The sequence below is a fragment of the Pleurodeles waltl genome, chromosome 1_2 (assembly GCF_031143425.1).
Source record: "Pleurodeles waltl isolate 20211129_DDA chromosome 1_2, aPleWal1.hap1.20221129, whole genome shotgun sequence".
NCBI classification, from domain to species: Eukaryota; Metazoa; Chordata; class Amphibia; order Caudata; family Salamandridae; genus Pleurodeles; species Pleurodeles waltl.
Window position 1 is genome coordinate 326,368,325 of NC_090437.1, and position 23,610 is coordinate 326,391,934.

General features: G+C 45.8%; 1 protein-coding gene across 12 annotated transcripts in view; it reads left to right on the plus strand.

Moving 5' to 3' along the window:
• MPDZ (multiple PDZ domain crumbs cell polarity complex component) overlaps positions 1 to 23,610 on the plus strand; it is a 1,044,214-nt gene that overhangs the window by 385,689 nt on the left and 634,915 nt on the right. For 10 of the 12 annotated variants that reach the window (XM_069238948.1, XM_069238974.1, XM_069239000.1 and 7 more), the window contains exon 19: positions 4,320 to 4,436. The exons of the other annotated variants lie outside the window; for them this stretch is intronic. In XM_069238948.1, coding sequence (XP_069095049.1) covers positions 4,320 to 4,436 — 117 coding nt within the window. The remainder of the gene's footprint in view (positions 1 to 4,319; positions 4,437 to 23,610) is intronic. 12 annotated transcript variants of the gene reach the window in all.

A 23,610-nucleotide genomic window follows, 5' to 3' on the forward strand; every position in this document is an offset into this window, starting at 1 on the left:
CCAGTCCCCTAATCCTTCCAGTGATAACACGTGGGGCAGAAGGGTTCCATACAGGCCCGTCTTTAGGATTCTTGATCTGGTAGGGCTATGAAAATGCCTGGGTTGACCATGAAGGTGCAAAAAAACAACAAAGGGTTTTGGGAAGTCTGCTATTGCGACAATGCCAACATCTATCCAAAATGGAAATATCTAAGAATTAAATGTCATTTGTTGGATCTATAGACATGATTGTTGACCATGACCAGTGCCTGTTGTATTGTGATTCTTAACTATCATCTTATGGGAGCTTGCCTTTTGCTTCAGTGGGAGTGTCATAGGATACTCTGCTGTTCAGTTGAGAATGAGTAGCAGATAGATGAGATAACATCAGGTTCCATCTTTCCTGGGCTAACTTCTGTTTTTACATTGCAACAGTATCAGTGGTCAGTTGCTCAAACATTTAAAGAAACTTTTACACTGAGTTAGTTCTTCTTTGGGGTTTCTAGGACCATAAGTGACAAATTGTGCTTTCTTTGCCTTCAAAAACGTTTAAACAAAATACACCTAAATGTGTGTAAAAAAAAAAAAAGCTTAATTACCTCTCTCCTTATTATACTGTGTAAAGGCATTCTGCCATTGACAATCTTTAAAATTAAATTCAGTATAGAATTACTATTTTCCAACCCCACCTCAGTCGGAAACTATGACTCCCTACTGCACCAGACAGAGGGGACAAATATGGGGAGGACAGGAGACGTGTAAAGTCAAACATAAGGTGCAGTCAAACAATCCCTCTGATAACTTAACCACTGAAAAAATAGTTTATCCCATCACCCACCTGACATTCCTATTCAGAGAAGCCACAGTGTGTCCCCCGCCACATCCTCGAGCAAAGTGGCAGAGCTAATGGCTTGCTTTATTATTCCGAAGTGCACCTTGCCTGGTAAGATCAGGATAATAAATACTTACATTTTACATTTGAGATGCAAACAATTCATTTGCTAAAGGAGTCACATCAGTTACAGCATGGGGGTGACTAACTTGACATAAAAATTGTATTTCAAAAGTAAAATGCATCAACATTTATGATGTCAGACTGACATGAAGGGGCCCTGGTCAGGGTTAATATGTGGACCACCAAAAGAACATCCTGAGACTGCACCACCCTGGACTGGACCTCTAGTGAAAGGGCAGCCTGAAACTGTGCCCTGCTGGACTGCACTGCACAGGCATCGGCCTCAGGTGAATGGCCAGTTTAAGACTGCACCACACGGGACTGGGGCTCTGGTGAAAGGGCAGCCTGAAACTGTGCCCTGCTGGACTGCACTGCACAGGCATCGGCCTCAGGTGAATGGCCAGTTTAAGACTGCACCACACTGGACTGGGGCTCTGATTGCAGTGCAGGAGGTCCTCAGTGGGTAGAGAATTGAAGGGAGCTTATCCAGGGGTGTACATATGAATAATGCAGCAGGTGCAGTGCCACCTGGACACAGAGGCTTAAAGGGCTCACTGTGCCCAAACTCTGACTGTCTTTTACTATCCACCCAGTGCACAGAGGCCACATCTTGTTTGCTTGCTCTAGGGCTTATAACACACTTGCTACACCACTGAGCCTCGGAAGAAAACAGTGCTATCAGTTTGTGCCCTGGGAGGCTTTGAGAAGCCATCACAGTGATGCAGGTAGATTTTTAATTTGATAACCCACAAGGCCGAAGGTCATGTGGTATGTGTATATAACCAGAACCCCTAAATGGCAATAAAGAACCATATTACAGGTAGCACCCATATCTATTTTTTATATTATATTTTTGTATTATTTCGGTGTTATTAGCTTGGAAAAAAGTATTCTTCAAAGTGCAGCTAACAGTTGACACAGATTAGAATTAAAATGTTCAGAATTTGTTCACTTGAATACATTGTTTGTAAAACAGTGGACAATGTTGATCGTCAGTACATTTAGACAATACTATGGCTGCAGCATTTACCATGTATTTAAGGAACTGAAACGTGCCAGCTGTTGCTGCCTCGCCATCAAATGAATTGCCTGTTCTGACTGCTTCTGAGTGCTCAGTCTTTTTTTCTACTTCCAAGGTGATTTGCTGTGGTTGTGAAGGTGGGACTTGTGCCCCCCAGATGAAGCAGCAGCACTGCTGGGTGAAGAAACCACTCAAAAGGAAGAGACATTATGGCCACATATATATAGATTTGCAGGCATGTGCATATTTATATAGCTGCACTTAATTTCACAAAGTAGTAAGATGGTCAGGACTGTGGAAATTTTTGTCCCCTTGGGCACCTAAACATGCCTTCCCTCCTTCTTGAGCATGCCACCTTTTGTAGTTTCCAAGAAAGTGCAGGGCAGAGAATTGGCATTCGCAATTACGTGCACTCTTTGTTCAATTGTTGGGCACAGCAGTGCTACGTCTGCGCCCAGTTGAACAAATTCCTTTCCCAGACCATTGCCCCTGGGTCTCTCTGCTTTAACCAATAAAGACACGTTTGGAGACAAAATATTGATAGAGCCGGTTTTCACAATTTTTGTAGCCTTCTTCATGCGGGTCCACCCATAACCTGAGTGGAGAGCTGAATCACTGTTCATGCCACCTCTGAAATTACATCTCCCTCAGTAATCTTCTCAGAGGTCGAAAAGCCATGCATCATTCTGACCAAATTCTCACTTAGTGTGGAATCAGGAAGCCTAAAAATGCATCTTTTAACACTGTGTGGGCAGGAAACATTGATCAAAACAAAATATAATTTAGTTATGGGGATGACGGGTGGGTTCCCATCAGAAATTTTAGGGAAAAGTGATGGTTTGTGCATTTTAATGCTCACTGGGCCAGCAATATAGATTACAACATTAAGACGAATTTAGGAAACATTTTGCAGGAGGCTTGTAGTTTCATTCCAGTGATTAGTTACAAAAAAGGCACGTTGCGCTTAAGACTTGCGGCGGTAGCAGTAATCATGACCTAAAAGAGAATTGTTTTACAATGAACTAGGAAATGATGAGTATTGTATAAATCCAGCTGTCGTTGAAAAGGGGCTGGGACTGGGACAGATTCAGTCACATACCGGGCAGCAATATAATTATGTTATTCTGACAGTTGATTAACTCTGACCTAGCCCTGTCAGTTTTTCAGAGACACCAACTGTCTCATCGTTGAGTACTAATCGGTAGGTTTGCCTGTACTTTACTACAGTGGCCTGCATTTTTATTTCAAGACGAGTAAAACAATTGGGAATATAGAAAATAAACCTGTATTTTCTTCAACTTTCCAATATAAAATTATAACAACAATTACTTAAAGATATCACTTCAAAAGGTCTTTAGAGTTATTTAAACTATTTCTAAAGGGTCTTTAAATAAAATAGGGGTGTACTGTCAGGCTGAAAATGAGTGCAGAGAGCTTTACCCAAATATATATTCAGGCATAAGCATGAGGCACTTCCAGAATCTCATAAAGGGAGGAAATGGCCAGGAGTTTTCTAAGAAAAACATCGCAGGCCAGTAGTGCACAAATTACATTCTTGATTTGGAAAATCTCGACCCTCCCAAACGTCCGGAGTGCCCCATTCTCACTTGCAATTAAGAAAGCATGGAATTCATTGCAGCATCAAAGACCTTTGCCTAAGCGCACGTGCTAGCGGGATAGACAAAAAGCACAGGATGCAGGCAAAAGTGGAACATTAAAAAAAATAAAACACAAATTGGTGATCTTCTACTTGTGGGTGGGGCAGGGGATTTCCTTGGCCCACCCTCTAGAACCAGGGCTGGTTTCATGCCATAGGTATGTCGCTTCATTCAGTCTACCCTTCCACTGGAGGTCCCTAAGCAATAATTACCAGCTTTGTAAGGTAAATCGTGTCAATGGGGGGAAGGGACCGAGTGGTTCTGTGATGGCAATCTGCATCCATAGAGGTGGTGATAAAGGGATTGTTTTAATGGAGCATATGTTGGTAAATAAAGGCAGATTGTGAGAGAAAATGTGCTAAAATGTATAAACAAGATGATGGGACAAGGTGGATGCCACTTTATTTCTCATGCTAAGGGATTTCTTGATAATAATTTCATGTTTGTGGCTCACCATGTAGAAAATTAGTTTTCTGTATGGACTATAATAATGGGTTACTAAATTAGGTTTCATAAATATTTGAATTTGTAGAGCACACAAATACCCGAGGGTGTCTTGGCACTAAAAATATGGCTTATTGTTATAGTGTTTAGTGTTTCTTGACTTCCATTTCCTTTGGTACTTTTCCCTAACTTTCCATTTCTGTGCATGCGTTTGTGTATCATCTATCTTCTGAGCCAACTGAGAGCTTCCTTCTCTCTGCAGCTTTCTCCAGAAGAGGGTTATGTTTCTGCCAAGGAGGACTCCTTTTTCTACACCGCCCAATCATTTGAGGAGGAAGGGCATGCTGAGAGGGTGCTTTTTCATGCTGAGCGTGCGTTGGTTAGTCACTCTACCCTACCTCTACCCAACATGCATCCCATTACTTTTGTTTTGCATTCTAACATAATTACCATGCAGACTTAAAACATTTATTATTTTAAAGCTATTTTGTGTATTGACATTGTGTTGTCAGAGACTAGTTTGTATACAATTGTTTTTGTAAGAGATTCATATTTTATTCATTAACTGGTATGCATGATTTCCTTCCATGTTATCTGCATCACATTCTTATGCTTTGAATATCTCAACGCGGGCAAGGATTCTAGAGCACATTTATGGCAGAAAGTTTTTTTTTTAAGAGTCCCAGCTCAAACAGCAGAGGATAATCCTCTTAGGATAACAAACGCCTCTTTTTAGTTGACTTGGAAAATCATATCCAAGGCCAGGTTGACAGTCCATCTTTGAAATCCTCCTTGGCTGTCTTGAAAGGGATATGTGCATTTGGTTAATCAAAATGTTATCTTTTTTGGCAATTCTCATTTCTGCCGCATTTCCCAGTCAAAATATCCTTTTTTTGTAATGTATTTTATTTTTTTAAAAACATTTTTAGGGTCGGGCCTGCGAGAGCATGCGCTAGCACATTCGTCTCGCTTGCAAGACAATGCTGATAACTAAAAAGGGCTTAGAGCCCTCCCTTTGCTTACCATTTATGGTAGTGTATGGAACTCTTCTTTAAAGTCTTATAACTTGTCACTGCAGGCCAAGAATCATTTACGTTCCTGTCTGTGGAGCAGGGACCAAGCATTGATTGATTCAACTTAATCAATGCCCATCTGCTGCTCCTAATGTAATTGAGGTAATACTTTTTAACTACTAGAGCCCTGCAAACAGAAAAGCGTGTAACTGTTAAAAACATGCCCAGCAGGACAAACAAAATTGCAGTTGTATTTTCTATGGTTAACTCTTCTCTTTTATTTTGCCTAGTCTTCTTTTCTCACTTTGCTCTGCTGTTTCGTTTTTGCTCGTGGGCACTGTTCTCAAAGGATGACGATAATTTTGTTCGAAATTTTCCAAAGCTACATTGTGTCTTTCTTATGTGTAATTTCCGAAATTATGCTTCAACGCATAAGCGTGCAGCACACCCCAATCCACCCTACTTCACTCCAGTCCTTCTCACACAAATCCATCCCACACCAATCCACCCCACTCAATCCAATCCACTCCAGACCAATCTAATCCACCCCAGACTAAGCCAGTACACCCCACTGCAATCCAATCCCTCCCACTCCAATCCACCCCACTCCAGTCCTGTTGAGCCACACCACTCCAATCTGCCCTACTCCAATCTGCCCTGCTCCAATCTACAAAAATCTGCCCCACTCAAATCTGTCCTGCTCTAGTGTGCCCCACTCCAGTCTTCCCCACTCCAATCCAAGACAATCTGCTCCACTCCAATCTAAAACAGTCCTCCCCACTTCAACCTGCCCCACTCCCATCCAAAGCAATCAGTCCCACTCCAGTCTGAACCACGCCAATCCAACACAATCTGCCCCACTCCAGCCTAAAACAGTGTGCCCCAATCTGTCCCACTCCAGTCTGCCCCCCTCCTGTCTAAAAAAAATCTGCCCTATTCCAATGCAAAATAATCTGCCCCCCTTCAATCCAAACAATCTGCCCACTCCAATCCAAAACAATCTGCCCTCACTCCAGTTTGCTCCCACTCCAGTCTGCCCCACTCCAGTCCAAATCAATCTGCCCCACACAAATCCAAAACAATCCTCCCAGGTCCAACGTGCCCCAGTCCAATCCAGAGCAATCTGCCCCACTCCAGTCTGCCCCAATTCAAAACAAACTAGCCCACTCCAGTCCAAAACAATTTGCCCACTCCAATTAGATCCACGCCAATTCAAAACAATCTGCCCGCTCCAATCTGCACCACACTAATTCAAACCAGTCTGCCCCATACCAATACAAGACAATCTGCCTCCATGCAATTTAAAGCAATCTGCCCCACTCCAATATAAAGCAACCTGCATCACTCCAATCCAAAATATTCTGCCCACTCCAGTCTCAGTATGCCCCGCTCCAATCTGAAACAATCTGCCCCACTCCAATCTGAAACAATCTGCCCCACTCCAATCTGAAACAATCTGCACCACTCCAATTTAAAGCATTCTGCCCCACTCCAATTTAAAGCATTCTGCCCCACTCCAATTTAAAGCATTCTGCCCTACTCCAATTCAAAACAATCTCCCCACTCCAATCTAAAGCTATCTGCCCTACCCCAATCCAAAGCAGTCTGCCCCACTCCTATCCGCCACACTCCAATCCAAAATAATCTTCCCCACTCCATTCAAAAGCAGTCTGCCTCATTCCAATCCAAAGCAATCTGCCTCACTCCAGTCCAAAACAATCTGTCACACTTCCATGCTAAATAATCTGCCACAATTCCATGCAACGCAAACTGCCCCACTCCATTCCAAAACAATCTGCCCCTCTCCAGTCAGCCCTACTCCAGTCCACCCACTCCATCCCATTTCACCCCATTCCAATCCACCACAATTCACCCCACACCAAACCAATACAGCCCAATCCAAATCTACCCCACTCCAATCCACCTCACACCAATCCAGTCCACCCCACTCCAATCCACGACAGTCTACCCCACTCCTATTCAGTCCACCCAACTCCAGTCCAGTCCACCCCACACCAATCCAGTCCAACCCATCCAATCCAACCCATCCACTTCAGCCCTTCCCACTCCATTCTAGTCCACCTTAACCCAGCCCACTCCAGTCCATCTAGTGCACCTTTATCCACCTCACTCCAGTCCAGTCCACCCCAGCCCAATCCTCCTTAGTCCACTGACTCCAATCTAGTCCACCCCACTCCAATTACCCTACACCATTCCAATCCACCTCACTCCAATCCATCCCACTCCAAAAATTCACCCCACTCCAAAAAGTCCACCCACTGCAATCCACCCCATCCCACTCCCCCATCCCACTCCACACCAATCCAGTCCACTCCACACCAATCCAAATCAGCCCACTCCAACCCACCTCAGTCCAATCTACTACAATCCACCCCTGTCAAATCCAGTCCACTCGCATCTAGTCCACTCCAGTCCAAATTCACCCACACCAGCCAACACCACCCCACCCCACTCCAATCCACCCCATTCCAAAAATCGATGCCACTCCAGTCCACCCCACCCCACTCCATCCCATTCCAATCCACCACAATCCAATCAACCTCAATCCAATCTAGCCTACTCAATCCAATCTACCTGACTGCAATCCAATCTACCACGCTGCAATCCTGTCCACTCCACTTCAATCAACCCCACTTCAAACCAGTCCATCACAATCCATTCAACCCCACTTCATTCCACCCAACTCCAATCCAATTCACCACACTCAATCCAATTTCCCCCACTCTAGTCCACCTCACTCTAATCCACCCCAGTCTTACCCACCCCAGTCCACCCCACTCCAGTGCACTCCAATCCACTCCACCCCATTTCAGGCCACCCACCCTACTCCAATCCAAACCACCATATCCAGTCTACCCCACTCAAATCCACTCCACCTATCTCAAATCCAGTCTACTCTAATTCACCCCACTCTACCCCAATCCACCACACCCCAGTTCAATCCACCTCACTTCAGTCCAGTGTATCCAATCCACTCCACTCCACCCTACTCTAATCCAATCCACCTCAATATAGTCCAGTCCACCCCACTCCAATCCAGTGAATCCAATCCGCCACACTCTGAACCAGTCCACCCCACTCCAATCTAACCCACACCAGTCTACCTAATTCGCCACACCACTCCAAAACACCCAATCCCAGTCCACCCCACTCTACCCCAGTGCTATCACTCAAATTAAATCCACCCATCCCAATCCAGTCTAATGTATCACACTCAGTCCACCCCAATCGACCTCACCCATTTCAGTCCACCCCACTTCAGTCCAACCCATCCAGTCCACCCACTTCACCCAATCCATTCGCTCTACCCCAGTCTTATCCACCCCGCTCTAAAACACATTGCCAAGCCAATAACTCTTGTATAGGCAAGACCTATTGGTTTTGCCAATTCTTGGTAAGTATTAGTTTCTATATAATACTTTGTCCAATTTGTACACTTCTTTAGACACTTCAATAATGAAATTGCAACAAAGGTCAGGATTTGAAATTTTATGTATTTGTTACACGAACATGTACAGTAAATGTATGCGTTTCTGTGCTACTTTCTGCTCGCTGATACACACACCTATGGAATGTGTTCCTCATCTGCTTAGCATTATTATAGGATCAAGCATTGGATACTAATAGTATAGGTCCGACTTCTACTCGTACTAAAACTGCTAGTGGTACTGATAATATTGGAACTAATACTGCTGCAACTGACGCCAGTAATAGAACGTCTGATCTTTCTGTTAATACAGCAGCTACTGTGAGTGATAACTGTACGTGCCAATATTATTGGCAAAACACTCTAAGTGCTACTAGCACTGGCAGTGTACAGTTACTATTAATATTTGTACTATTGACACACATGCTATGTCTGCTATTACTCTCCTGATAATTCCTATACTGGTAATAATGCTACCACTGCAAATATAGATACTGTTAGGTGGTGCTGAAACAGTTTTCAGAGTGGGTGTGCTGCCATCAGTGTTGTCACCAAATAAACTGATGGACGGAGTGTTGAAACTTTTCAAACACTCACCCCCAGTCACAGATCTGAGTTTAATCCATCGTTATTTTGCTTGCCACGTCACACCAGTTCGGACCCAGCTACATGCAAATCAGTCTTGACCCTGCTCCTTATGAGAGCAGTCCAGCCCGAAATGCCAAGCCTTCAGTGTTATGTCACCTAAGTCACAGGGTTTGTGAAAAATCAAAATAAGTCCTACAGGAAATGTAGAAAATCGGCCAGATCCAGTCAGCAGGAGAATGGTATGGTTGTAGTAACCGTCCAGTGCTACATTCTTCAGCACATTTTCCCAAATGTAGGAGTAAATCACGGAGGGCGGGATTACTGCCACTTACAAGGAGAACATTTTCCTTTAAAATGGCCATTAAATTTCCATTAGGCATGCATGTTTACTGCACATCCTACATGGTACACAAGCAATGCATAGAAATTTGGTTTCTGTCCATAGTTATCACACAAGTAAAGTGCATTGGTTTGTTTTGATCCTGTTAACATATTTGTTTCATTCCCGGTTCCAAATTAGAAATGTAGTACTTGACTTGCTGTATCTTCAGTAGTCATTTGCTTTTTAATTGTTCCTAATATATTTTGAAACTTTGGTAATCTTTCTATACAAGTATTGAGATGTGTTTTAGAAAATATTTGCACTACTTCAGCCTTCTGCTTTCTTGCTGTCTGTACTCCAGGAAGATTATCAGTTGATTGCAAAATTAACTCTCTTTCCACTTGGAGATAAGAAAAGCAGATAACAGCCTCAATGTTGGAAAAAATAATAAACAGCAGCATTGGCCTAAGATACTTCCTGACATTGGACCTCTGGCCAAGATTTAAACAAAATTAAAGGTCTCTTAATTGCTCATTCTCCTCTCAAGTCCTGCAAAGTTATTCTAGGGGTCCCATAGCACTTCCTGCACCCCTCATTCTAGCGCCACAATACTATGGTCATTATTGCAACTTTTAGCAGTGCAATTGCCAGTGTTGCTACTGCTGGTACTCATACTACTGATACTTCTGGTGCCACGTTCATTATTACATCTAGTTGAAACACTACCAACATTTCTAATATTTCTGTCCTTCCTGTATGTATGTGGTACAACGCCAACCTAACATAAATGCAGTGCAGCTCTGTACAAGGTCAAAGGCAAAAACACCATCATCTTGTGATTGTCGGTGTATCTGGGCTCTAAAAGTGAAAATGAGCGTGTCTTCAACCCTGTCCTAAAATGAAGCATGATTGAGGCAATCCTGGTGAATATGGGGCTGTTGTTCCAGACCAGGGTGGAGAGGTGGAGAAGGCCCTTTTCCTTGTTTTGTGTCTTTTTTGGCACCAATTTTTCTCCAATCTCTTGATGCCCTAGCTGCAGGTGTTACAAGAACCAAAGAAAATATTGAGCTGTCAGCCAGACAGGGCTATCGGTCGTAAATGCTTTGTAGATGGTGCATCTGATTTTGAGGATGATGCAGGCTGGCAAGGGACTATGATGACTACACCCACTACTACATCTTCAGTTACTGCTACTGGCACTGCTAACTCTGCAACTCCTAACATTAGCACAGTTGCCACTAGCACTCATAAAACTGTTGGATTTAATGTTAGTGTCTGCAGTATTACTTGTACTGTTATTACTGAAACGTCAAATATTACTAGTTAAAATTTCAAACAGCATTTCATGCGCTTGTGATGTAACTTCATGTTTCATGAGTTTGACAGTTCAGAAAATCATAAATTATTGAAATGCTTTAACAATAATGATGTGAGCAGAATGAGTTTTTAATTGCTGACTATGAATGAATTTAAAACACTAATAGTTATGGCTGCTGCATTTGAGATGGGTGAGATTAATCTTTCCATAAAACTTGATTTGCAGCTGAAAATCTCCAACCTCCATCAGATAATTTATGTTGTTTTGTCATGGCCCAGGTTGTCTGCCCATGCCCAGCTCACCACCTACCTCTGTTGGTCCTTGGCCACCTCCAGCATCCGTGTTCGTCCAGGGCCTCTCTCTTCTGCTGCATTTTTCTTCCTCTTTCTGTGGCACTCTCTTCTCAAGTCTCTTCATGCCCTCTTTCCCTCCCTTTTTGCTGCTCTTGCTCTCTTTCTCGCCCTTTTAGCTGCTGCTCCTGTCTGTTTCCCGCCCCTTTTTCTTACACTTCAGTCTTTTCCCTGTTGCAATGTTCTCACCTTATTCTTTCATTATTTTTTGCTCTCTTTCTGCCCTCTTTGGGCCCTTTTAGTCTGCTTTTTCTCATGCCCCATTTTCCTCTTTTCCCACCCCTTCCTCCCCCCCATCTCCCACTCCCGCCTCCTCCCTTCCTCTTGCCTTTTCACAACCCCACCCACAGTCTTCTAGCATCTCTCTCATCTCCCAGGACTTCCACCTACAGCTACTCTTCTACGAAATCCCATGAATGATGCACAAGCAAGGCAGGTGGAGGAGTCGCCATCATCCACAGAGACTACATCAAATGTTCCATGACTACAGAAGACACCATCCCAGCAATGGAGCATCTCAACTTCACTATAAAAATGGGTCGAGAAAGCCACCATTAGGGGAACCCTCGCACACTGTCCACTGGGACTTCAAACCACCTTCTGCAGCCTCATCATGATTTTGTTGCTCCTTCCCCATGTGCCGGGGGGCCCACAACTTCCATCTCGATGACATAAACGACCCCAACACTGCCAACCTTCTCAACAGCCTGAACATTATCGGCCTCATCCAACTCACACATTACTCCATGCACATCGCAGGACACATGCTCGACCCCATATTCACCTCCAGCGAAACATCAAGTACAGCCACACCATCAAAACACATGGACCAACCACACAATTGTTCACTTCATTATCACAACCCCCATGCCCTCCCCCCGATGCAACCCAGTGCTGCCTGTTGCAATTGGAACAGGACCTCAGGGACTGAACTCCCTTGCCCTCAACCAGCACAAACACTGCAAAAGCATGAACCACGGCAATAGGAGCTTCAACACCTTGATCACTGTGCCAACATTGTTGCCCCCCAATAAGAAACACAGAAGATCCACCAAGCAAGCCAGCTGGTACCAGAGAACCTTAGAAGAGCCAAGGCGCCACTGCAAGCACCTTGATAGAAGCTGTCACACCGTAAAATTCCCAGCTGACAGAACCACCTACAAATCAGCACTCAACCTATACCACCGCCAACTACGTGAAATGAAAGAGCAAAGCCCTGGCACCACGCATCAAAGCTATCCCCAACAATAGTAAGGAACTCTTCTGCATAGTTAAGAAATTCACCAACCCTGCAACAGTGACAAGCAACATCTCTCCCTCTCAGGACCTATGTGACAACCTTGCAGATTTCTTCCACAAAAAAATCGCCAAAATCTACAGAAACATAAACCCCCCAACTCAGGCCTAAAGACTTTTTCAATGGCCATACCTCCACACACATGACCATCCTAGGGCCAACCACCCAGAACCATCCCACCACTCAGGACACCATCACCATCTCAAAACCCAACCACTCAGGGGCCTTATCTGACCCATGCCTCCACCTCATCTTGCACATAAGAGCATCCAGTATCGGCCTCAAACTTTCCACCTTACTCAAGACCTCACTGGATTCTGCCACCTTCCCAGACGACTGTAAGCACACAGAAATCAAACCCCTGCTGAAGAAACCATCAGCGGACCCCAACAAACTCAGCAACCATAGACCCATCTCCCTTTCCCACCGACAGTCATCTGAAAAGCCATCAACCAACAACTCCCCATCCACCTGAAACACAGTTATCTCATGGACGACTTGCAATCCAGATTCCGAAGGAACCACAATGCCAAGACAGCCTTGATCGCAGCCGCAGATGACATCCAGACCATCCTCAACAAAGGAGAGACATCTGCCCTTTTCCTCCTCAGTCGCTCAGCAGCCTTCCACTCCTTCTCCCACCACACGCTCATTTCCAGATTTCACAAGATTGGCATCCAAGGAGCTGCCCTCAGATGGACCTTCCTCACTGACAGAAGACAAAGTCCACCTTCCACCCTTTGAACCCAGATCAGTCATCTACAGAGTCCCTCAAGGCTTACCACTCAGCCCCACCCTCTTCAACATCTGCATGTCTCCCCTTGCCAACATAGTCCTCTTGGGCTCAATATTATTTCCTAATCGACGACATGCAGCTCATCCTTTCCCTGACTGAACACCGTACTGCTGCCAGAACCAGCTTCCTCCAGTGTATGACCAGTGTTGCCAAATGGATGGGGAATAATTGCCTCAAGTTCAAAACAGACAAGATGGAATTCTTGATCTTTGGCAGCGACAAAACGTAAGACGCACCATCACCCAAGCCCACCTCACCATCAGCTAGTATGGAAACACCTTGTACGCGGGAATCAAGGCCCACCAAGTTGGAAGACTACAGACCATCCAGAATGCTGGAGCAAGACTCGTCTGGGTCCTCCCTCGTCGCACCCACATCAACCCCCATCTTAAAAAAAAAACTCCACTGGCTCCTGGTTAACAAGATATTTCAGTTCAAGCTCCTCACATTCAATGCCCTGCATGATTCGCACCTGCCTACATCCACCACGGCCTGAGATTCCACAAACCCTCCAGCCACCTGTGCTCTGCTTTCCTCGTGCTGGCCATACCTACTACACACAGTGCTGTAGAACCTCTCAGCCAAAGCCTAGAATGGCCTTGCCCTGCTCCTCAGGACCTCCCCTACTCTACAGGAATTCTGTATGACACTAAAAATCTGCCCTTTGGACTGAGACTCTGGACCCTATCTCGACCTGGATTACCCTCACGGGTGACAAGTTGTGCTCTACAAATCGACTCCTTGATTGATTTCTTGATGCTGTTTGGTGGCTAGGGCGAAGCAGACGTGGTTAAGTGTGTAAAGAAGTAAGCAGGACATTATAAAAATAAATAAATAGTAATGCTATTTAACAACACAGTATACCTCAATGTATTATATGCTATGGATGAAAACATTTCCTGTTGGAAGATTTTCACAATACAGTAGTGAAAAATCCCTTGCCAACATAAAATTTCTAACACATACAGTTTCTTAGTAGGGTTTGAAATGCACACATCTGCAAGCCACTGTGAAATGGCATATGTACTTACACATAGCAGAGGAGTCTGTTCTCATGTGTTTGTGCCAGACAGAGCAGTGATAACAGTGGACTAGCATAGGTCCTGTGAGGTTAGTGGGTAACTAGCACGGGGTTCCAGTCAGAGCATCTTCAACTCCATTCCTGGCCACCCTTGGTGTCTCTGATGATTCTTTGGTAATATCAGCCTTTCTCAACTCACCACTGCCCCATTGAGAAAAGAGAGCAACAGCTGTGCCAAGCAAACAGGTAGCCGAGGATTCTGCTAGTAAATTACATTACAGAGTGACATGAGGACCAGAATGACACTTTCCATGCACAGCTACAAAGACAAGCCATGACTCGCTAGGCTGAACCGCCTTAAGAGATATCCGTGGAGCAAACCCTCAACTTGAACATAACAGGCAACTGGAACAAGGCAAAGAATGAATTAGAGAATGCACCTTCTCCTTATGAAGACACGTCTAAAGGGAGCAATTAAGCAGTTAAAATAGCATAAACTGCTCTCTCCCTTCTACACTGCCATTATGAGACAAAGAGCAAAAACACATAGACACAGCTGGTGGCGGAAAGGTGTGATACCCTCAGGAGTGCTCTCCATTTGTGTAACAGATCACCAAGCATCCAGTGAGTGGCCTTTGTTTAAAAAAAAAAATGAAAAAATAGGCTTACCGACTCATCTTAAACGGCGTATAATACAGAAGGTGCGTTGTTTCGAATGCACAAAATATGTGACCAGCGTAATGCATTCTCATGGATTCCGCTTGACCTGCCATGTTCTGCCAGGTGCAACAGCTGCATTCTTGAATATTCATAGACTGAGAAACCTGACCTCTTAATGCATAATAAGTAGGCCAGTTCCACTCAGAATGTGGAGTGCAGCTGCACCTTCTAAAACTGTGCAGTGAACTTTTATGAATATGAAACTGTGCAGTTCTTTAGATTTTCAAAAATGTTAGTAACTCTGGCCTTTTCTCTGAAGGAGACAATTACATAATTCTGTGTTATTATAGCTTGCCTTTTAGTACAGAACATTATCCTTTTCTGGAAGGCATGCCAGTTTTATCAAAATTATACTGATTATACCAATTGCTGTATGTCTTGCACGTTTGCAAGTGTATGGCTATACGTTTAGAAATGGGGTATTGCAAACTCACATTGGTTTCATGTCTTCTCTACTCTGCAATTTACTCATTGTTAATTATGTGTTAAAAATGATGAGCTGACAGAATCTGCTTGTTTGGGACACGTCTTTTCGTTTTGTGTCACTAGAGATGAATGGACTCTTTTTTTTTAAGGTGCAAAAAAATCTTAGAGACAACATTTTACAGCAAAAATGTGTGCTTAGCCTTACTATCTGCTAGCGATATCTGTCTTCCACGTTCGCACAATTCCCATTGCTGTGGAATTTACCACTTAGCGATTTGAAATGGCGTTGACATTTTGTAAGCTGCATTCAGGTGAGCAAAAAAACTGCTGACCTAGTTGAAACCAAGTCAAAACAGGTAAACACAACATAGCTAAATTCAACTTGACCTTTTTTGCAAATAATGAGTAGCTTGGGGTGTCAAAAAAGGACCAGGGTGCCACGTGCTGGAATAGTAAGCCCCAAATGTGCACTTTGGAAAGGAAAGAAGTATGGCACGAGGAAAAGGCGTCTCAAGAGTAATCTCTGCCCATTGCAGCAAAGAGAGAGAAATCTACAGAGCTGCTTCATTTCATAAATAAAAGTAGGGGCACAATACAATGACACTGACGTTTTCCAATATTTATTTTATTTTTGTGGAAAGTGTATGTCATCCCATGAATATGATGTATGTATGCAAACAAGGAAGAATTTATTCAGACAGTAGTTTACTAGTGAAAGCACTCATGCTGGAGCGCTTAATCGAGCCTGCAATAATTAATTACAAGTGCAGTTCATGACTTGTGTGTCCCTTTTTCTGATCCTTCTATCCCAATTTAATATTGCTGGACCTTCGTGATTGAATATTGTAGAGTTCGTATTCTGCATCTTTACCTACAGTACTTTCCAGTTCTTTATGTTCATTGTACTAGCTAGTGTAGCAATACATATCTGATAGAGACATCTAATTTGCAGATTCCTTACCCTAGAATTTCCCCAGGCGTCAGCCTGGATCTGGAGATTTTTCTCGAGCAGTCCCCCTGCATGCCCTTAGATGGTGTTGATCGGCTCCGCATCTGTTGTCGGCATGCTCTGTGCTGGATATGATGTCGTAGGTCCTATACACGCACCACCCCGGTGCGCTGACATCCTTTTTTTTTTCTTTCCACGCCAGCCAGTGCTGATCTGAAGAAAGAAAGAGGTACCCCTTAGGCTTTTTTGACTGGTCTTTTTTGACTTTTGTTAAAACCTTTTTGAATATTTCTACTCCTGGTGCGTCTAGGGATGTCTTCTTGTAAGACTGGGTTCAAATCTTGTGGATCCTGTCATTGGGCGATGTCTGTGATGGATCCGTACCTTGTGTGCCTTTGTTGTTCGGAGGGCACAGCTCCACCCCTTCGTCATCCCATTCCAAGTCCTCGGGACAATTGGGTAAATCAGGGCATAAGAAGAAGTGGAAGAAGGCAAAGCTCTCTTTGACTTCACCTCGCCCGTCAGCCAACGAGACAAGGGAGTGGGAACATCGTCTATCTAGGCCTCCCTCTCTGGAGCCTGTGTCTGGGCCAAAACCGCATCTCCTCACGTTTCTGGGTGCCGGAGCAACCCCTGCTCAACTCAAGGAGTTTTATGAGGCCATATGCCTCTTTTTTGGGCTGTCCGGCTCCACTGGTGTGCCTTTGGGCCCCGTGGAGTTGGAAGGGGCATCTTCAGGCTCCACATTAGGGCACCTGTGGATCCCTTGCTGGATCTGGACCGGCGCCGATTGTACCACCTCCACCTTCCCCAATGTCAGTGCTCCCAGCGCCACTCGTCCCCCTCCCGCACCCATCGCCAACTCCTTCACAGAGCTAGATGGGTGTTGTACAACATAAAATCCGGCGCCGACAGAGGCTTGACCCTCTGTGTCCAGTCCTGAGCCTTATTCCTTTGGACTAGGTTACAGTGAGGAATGGGAGGGGTCGCTGGACCCTTTAGAATGCCAGCTTTAAGACCCCATATACTGGCGTAAAGACCTGGGTGAAGCCAGTAGACTGGATACCTCACCAAATACTAGCATGCTGTCTTCCCCCACGTGGCAACGAGGAAGGAGCTTCATATTCTGTGGTGGTGCGGAGCGCAGCCGTGGTCCAGGACTTTGAGCTGCCTTCTGTGGGAGTCCAGACTAACCTCCTGACAGAGGTGCTTCATCCTGTGAACCCCTGCATCCATTTAATGAAACCCTTAGTTGTACTGGGTGTGTGGTCCAAACTCAGCACAGGGGCTCCTGTGAACAGGGCAATCGCCACCATCACCTTGCACTGGGTGAGCCAGGTTTCCCGAGGCAACACCCCTGAGCACTTGGTTATCCAAGCCTCCACCTCCCAGGGCACGTTCACTTCCGATAGGGAATCCAAGAGGCTGGATATGCTTGGGAAAGAGATGTTTTCTTCCGCCAGCCTGGCATCGTGGTCCGTGAACACTGCATGCCTTTTGGGCTGTTATTCCCACACGCTGTGGGATACGGTTGCACAAGTACTGCCACAGGTCCCGGCGGAGGCCAGGGCTGTGCTTTTACAAGCAGTTACTTATGGGAGAGATGCAGCAAAGTTCACGTTTTGATGTGGACTGGACACGACCGGCTCACTGGGCAGAGCGGTTGCTTTGACAGTGGCCTTGAGGCGCCATGCCTGGTTGAGGACGTCTGGCTTTTCGGTGGATGTCCAAGCAAATCTTATAGACATGCCCTTTAATGGCACCCGTCAGACTCGTAGTTGAGCACTTCAAGGATTCTCATGCTACAGCCAGGTCCTTGGGTCTTGCGGCATCCCCAAGTCCCGCTGAATCTGCCTTTCGCCCCTTTCGTGGTTACAGAAGGGACACCGGCTACCATACTGCGCATACTGTCCAGCCTTTGTGTGGTTGGGGACGTGGGATCCACCTTCCTTGCGGATCAGGGAGCCAGCTGTCTGACCTCGCCAGTCCGCTCCACTCCACCCCCACCACCGCTGTCTTGGCCAAGTGAGCCATAGACAGGGTCCCTGTGCAAAAAGTAGGTTGTGGTTGTTATTACTGCAACTTTCTGGTGCCCGAAAAGGACAAGGGCCTTCACCCTATTGTAGACCTTCGGTCCCTCAGTCTCTTTCTCAAGACGAATTTCAAAATGCTCACTCTGGCTCAGGTTCTGCTCACCCTGGACTCAGCAGACAATTATACCGTTGGACTTGCAGGATACGTATTTCCACATCCCTGTCCTGCCTGTTCACAAACATTCCTTGCGATTCATGGTAGGTCACAAGCACTTTCAGTTCAATATGCTTCCTTTTGGCCATACCAACCCCCTCTGGTGTTCACTAAGATGATGGCAGTGTTTGCAGCTTATCTGCACAGGTCAGGGTCTCAGTCTACCCCTATCTCGACGACGGGTTGTTAAAGGTGGGCTCTCCCCAGGCCATCGTTTACCACCTCTGGAATATGGCAAACGTCTTGCATTTGCTGGTGTTCACTATAAGCATGCTGAAGTCACACCTGACTCTCTCTCCTATGCTTCCTTTCATAAGGGCTGTTCTGTGCAGTTTTGGGCCTATCCTCCAGAATGGTGAGTCCAGGAGATTCAGTTTGATACCAGTGTTTAATCCTGCATCCTGGATTTCGATGAGACAAATTCTGAAGCTGCTAGGACTCATGGCCTCTTGCATTCTGCTGATAACACGTGCATGCTGGCATATGCTGGCTCTGCAGTGGGACCTAAAGTTTCAGTTGGCACAGCATCAGGGGAGTCTCTCCTACATGGCCCAGATCTTGGAGAAAACTGCGAAAGATCTGCATTGGTGGCTAGCAAACCGTGATCTGACTGTTCCTTCCTAAACCAGATCTGGCAGTTTTGATGGATGCGGCACTCTTGGGATGGGACAGCCACCTGGAAGAGGTGCAGTTCAGAGGACTCTGATCTCCTGCAGAAACTAGACTCAACATCAACCTGTTGGAGTGCTGTGTGGTCCAACTGACTTTGAATGCTTTTCTGCTCCCAGCAAGAGAAAGCTAGTGCAGGTCTGCATGGACAACACCACCACCTTCTGGTATTGCAACAGGCCGGGTGGGGGCGGGTTGTAGACCCTTTGTCAAGAGGCCCTGTGTCTCTGGCATGGCTGAACTTCATGGCATGTCCCTAGTGTTTCAACACTGAGCGAGCATGCCTCACACAGTGCCATGAATGGTGTCTTCGTCTGGAGTTGGCACAAGGTCTCTTTCAGCAGTGGTGCGAGCCATGGTTAGATCTCTTTGCTCCACAGAGAAAGTACAATGTCAGCAGTTTTGCGCATTGCAGTTTCCAAGGCAACTATCACTTGGAGATGCTTTTCCTCTCAAATGGAGCTCAGGCCTCCTGTACGCCTTTCCATCCATATCACTCCTGCACAGTGTTCTCAAGAAAATCAGGAACAACTGGGTGTAAGTAATTCTTGTGGCTCCAGACTGGGCATGGAGCGTCTAGTATCCCGAGCTGTTGAGCATGGTCATCGCTCCTTGTAGGAAAGCACTGTTTTTGGCATGATTAGCCCCCACTATTTGCCTGGTATCTTATGTAATCTTAACTGAAAGTGCACTGGGTTCCTGCCAACCAGGTCCCCAGTGCCAGATCTCTTTCTCCTGAAACTGCACAGTTGTTTCCCCAATTGGCAAAACCTTTAGCACCCTCTTAGGTCCCCTAATAAATGGTACTCCAGGTGCCTGGGGTACTAAGGAGTGTCCCTAAGGGCGGCAGCACAAATTATCCCGTCCTAAGGGAGCTCTCACCAAGCACATAACAGGCTGCTGTTGCAGGCTGAGTGTCTTGGTGCAGATAAAAGTGAAAACATGACATGGCACACAGTCTGTGTGCCATGTCACCTAACACTGCAATATATGTAAGTTACTCTTCTAGCAGGCTTTACAGCCTTAAGGCAGGGTGCATTATATTACATGTGAGGGCATATCTGCACAAGCAGATATGCCCCAGCTATGTCTTAGTCAATTTTCAGACATAGTAAGTGACCAGGGGAGCCATTTTAAGCACATGTGCTGGGCACTGGTCACTACAAGTTCCCCAGCTACATGATAGTTTCACAGAAGATAGGGGATGTTTGGTATCAAACATCTCATATTGGTGAACCCACTCTGGTGCCTATGTTGGATTTACCAATACTGCCACCCAGAGGGCACCTTAGAGGTGGCCCCAGAAAACCTCCCAACTACCAATGTGTTAATTGAATGGTCCTGAACAGTTCAGCCACTGTAGCTATGTTTCTGACCCATAACCCCCACCCCAAGGTGAGAGCCAATGTCTCGGAGCCCAGAGACAAAAGCCTACACTGGTTAGATGTGTGAACACCTCCTCCAGTCAGGATGGTAATTCCAGGGTGGGAAGCTTCAAAGGCCTGGCTGCCTTTATAAGGCGACCCAATTTTCTACAAATGGCGAAGATGACCAACCCCCCTGTTCTGACCCCACTGCTGGCAGCAGAACAGGCAGAAAAATTAGGCAGATTAGGAGGTGTGCTCCCTTCATGCCAGTCCTACCCCTAAGGTGGACGAGCTGAAGTGGGCACCACTTTTTAAATTCCTCCATCTTGGTTTGGAAGGAATTAGGCCACTAGGGTCAGGGTTATGCCCTCTTCCCAAAGGAAGTGGTCATATAAAGTGTGTAGTCACCCGAAAGGTGGGCAACCCATTCGCTGCCACCTGGCACTCCCTGTAAAAACCCTAAATTGAGTATTTCAGTGGCACCCCTGAATCCTAGAACTCAAAACCTGATGACATAAGAAGAAAAGGACAAAGAAGAGATGCACCACAGGAGATGAAAATCAGCTGACTTAGTACCAACCCCGTTGGTCTGTCTGCATTCCTCGATGGATTCGGCACCAAAAAGATGCCTCATCCTGCAGCTGCACCTCCAGAAACCTGGGAGGGCTGCCTGCCTTAGAAAAAGACTCAAGTCTCCTGTGAGCAGCGGACCTGCTTCCCAACCGACTCTACAAAAAGGACTCTACATCCTCCAGAACCCCAAAGACCAGACACCTGAAGACACCACTGCACCCTCATTGGCCTTCCTGAGTTTGAGTGGACCTCTGGTGCCAGCAAAGTCCCCCAGCTGTCCAGAAACCAGACGCCAAAGGACACCCCTAAATCCGTCGCCCATAAGCCTTGGAGAGCAGGACCAAAGATGCACCTGTGTCCTTGAGCACCCCACGTTTGCAACTTACCTGTTGGTTGTCCCCAGCTGGCCCATAGCCAGACCCTGCAGCCTAAATCCACAGAGGCCAATCCCCATTCAATTATATTGGGCACCCAACGCCTACTGCACCTCTGCACCCGGCTGCCCCAGTGCTGCTGATTGATGTGGTCCTGACCCTTGCCCAGTACTCACTTTAAGTCTACAAGATTGGTCCAGTGAGTCACCATAAACTGCTTGTTTGCTGAATGTGTTTTCCTTCCATAGGTTAACATTGAAGAACTCTGAAATTGCACAGTGTTGATTTTTACAACTAAGAAGTATTTATGCTTAAAAATGTACTTAACTTATTACAAAGATTTTGGGTTTAACATAGATATATAAAAAGAAGTGTTATTTTTCCAACCTGGTCTGGGATTTATTCTTTGAATGTGCGTCTCATTTATTGCCTCTTTGAGTACAACAAATGCTTAGTACTTCCCTCTCATAAGCCTAACTGCTCACCAACACACCACAAAATAGAGCATTATTCCTATCTACTTTTGCCTCTATAAACCAATTGGGGATCCACTGGACTCTGCACAGTGTATTTCTTTTTAGTGCACCATACAGACAGCTAGCTTCCTGCACTACTCCTATCAGGCTGCCCCTTCGGGAGGATCTTCTGTTGCAGCAACAGGGGAGGGTTCTCCACCTGAACCTGTCAACTGTCTGCCTCCTTGCATGGAAATTGAGCAGCAGCAGTTGACCGCTTTCAACCTTCCACCTGAAGTCTGCAACATTATCTTGGCAGCCAGGCATCCCTCCACCAAAACGGTATACACCTGCTGTTGGCAGAAATTTGTGGCATGGTGTGCAGAAGAGCAAGTCGATCCCCTTTCTGTCCCCCCTTTCTCAGGTTCTCCTTTTCATTATTTCTCTTGGGCAGCAGGGATCTCCTCTGGCCACTTTCAAGGGCTACCTTTCTGCTATTTCTGCTTCTCTGCAGATGTTTGACCAGCCATCCCTCTGCAAATCCCCTATTATAAATAGGTTCTTGAAAGGTTTGCAACATTAATTTCCAATTTCCCCTTTCATTATACCCCAGTGGGACCTTAATCTCGTCCTCACTTTTCTTATGTGCACCACTTTGGAACCTTTGCACAACAGTCAGCCTCCTCACCATCAAGACAGTCTTCCTTGTGGCTATAACATCTGCCCAGAGGGTCAGTGAGCTTCATGCTTTATCATCAAGACTTCCTTATTTAAATATATACCCAGACAAACTGGTGCTTCGCACAAGAGCGTCCTTTCTTCCAAAAGTGATCTCTCCCTTTCACGTAGGCCAGTCCATCACTCTGCCTACTTTTTACGCTCCACCACATCCCTCTAAGAAAGAGGAGTGACGCCACCATCTGGACCCCAAAAGAGCATTATATTTCTGCCTTGATCGAACAAAAGAGTTCCGGGTGGACGACCAACTCTTTGTGGGGTATGTCGGAGCTAAGAAAGGTCGGGCCATGCAAAAGGGGGCCATCTTCAGATAGATCGTGCTCTGCCTCAAGATCTGCTACTCATTGGCAAAGAAACAACCCCATGAGGGTTTGCATGCTCATTCTCCCAGAGCTAAGGCTATGACCACTGCATTAGCACGCAGAGTTGCGGTCCTGGAAATTTATCAGGCAGCAACGTGGGCCTTTCTGCACACGTTCACCAAGCACTACTGCCTGGACAGTCAGGCCCATCATGATGGGCATTTTGCCCGTTCGGTCCTGCAGGATTTCCTCATGTGAAATTGGTTGGCAGACCCAATTCCGGCAAGGTATTGCTTTGGTATCTGTTCTAAGGTAAGTACTCTGCAGCTAGAGGTCTCTGTCAGATGAACAAGTTACTTACCTTAGGTAGCTTCTTATGTGGTAGAGACTATATCTAGCCGCAGATTCCTTACCAAGCCATCCATCCTCCTCGTTATGCAAACGGAGTTCTAGGGAGAGAGCTGTTCCCTTTCAGGGCTCTAGTTTTCCAAACCAGTAGTAAGTGTTCTTCATGTCTTCGCGCTTCTGATGTGGAAAGTCGAGAGAACAAACCGAAGTCTGTGCTGGGGTGGTACCTACA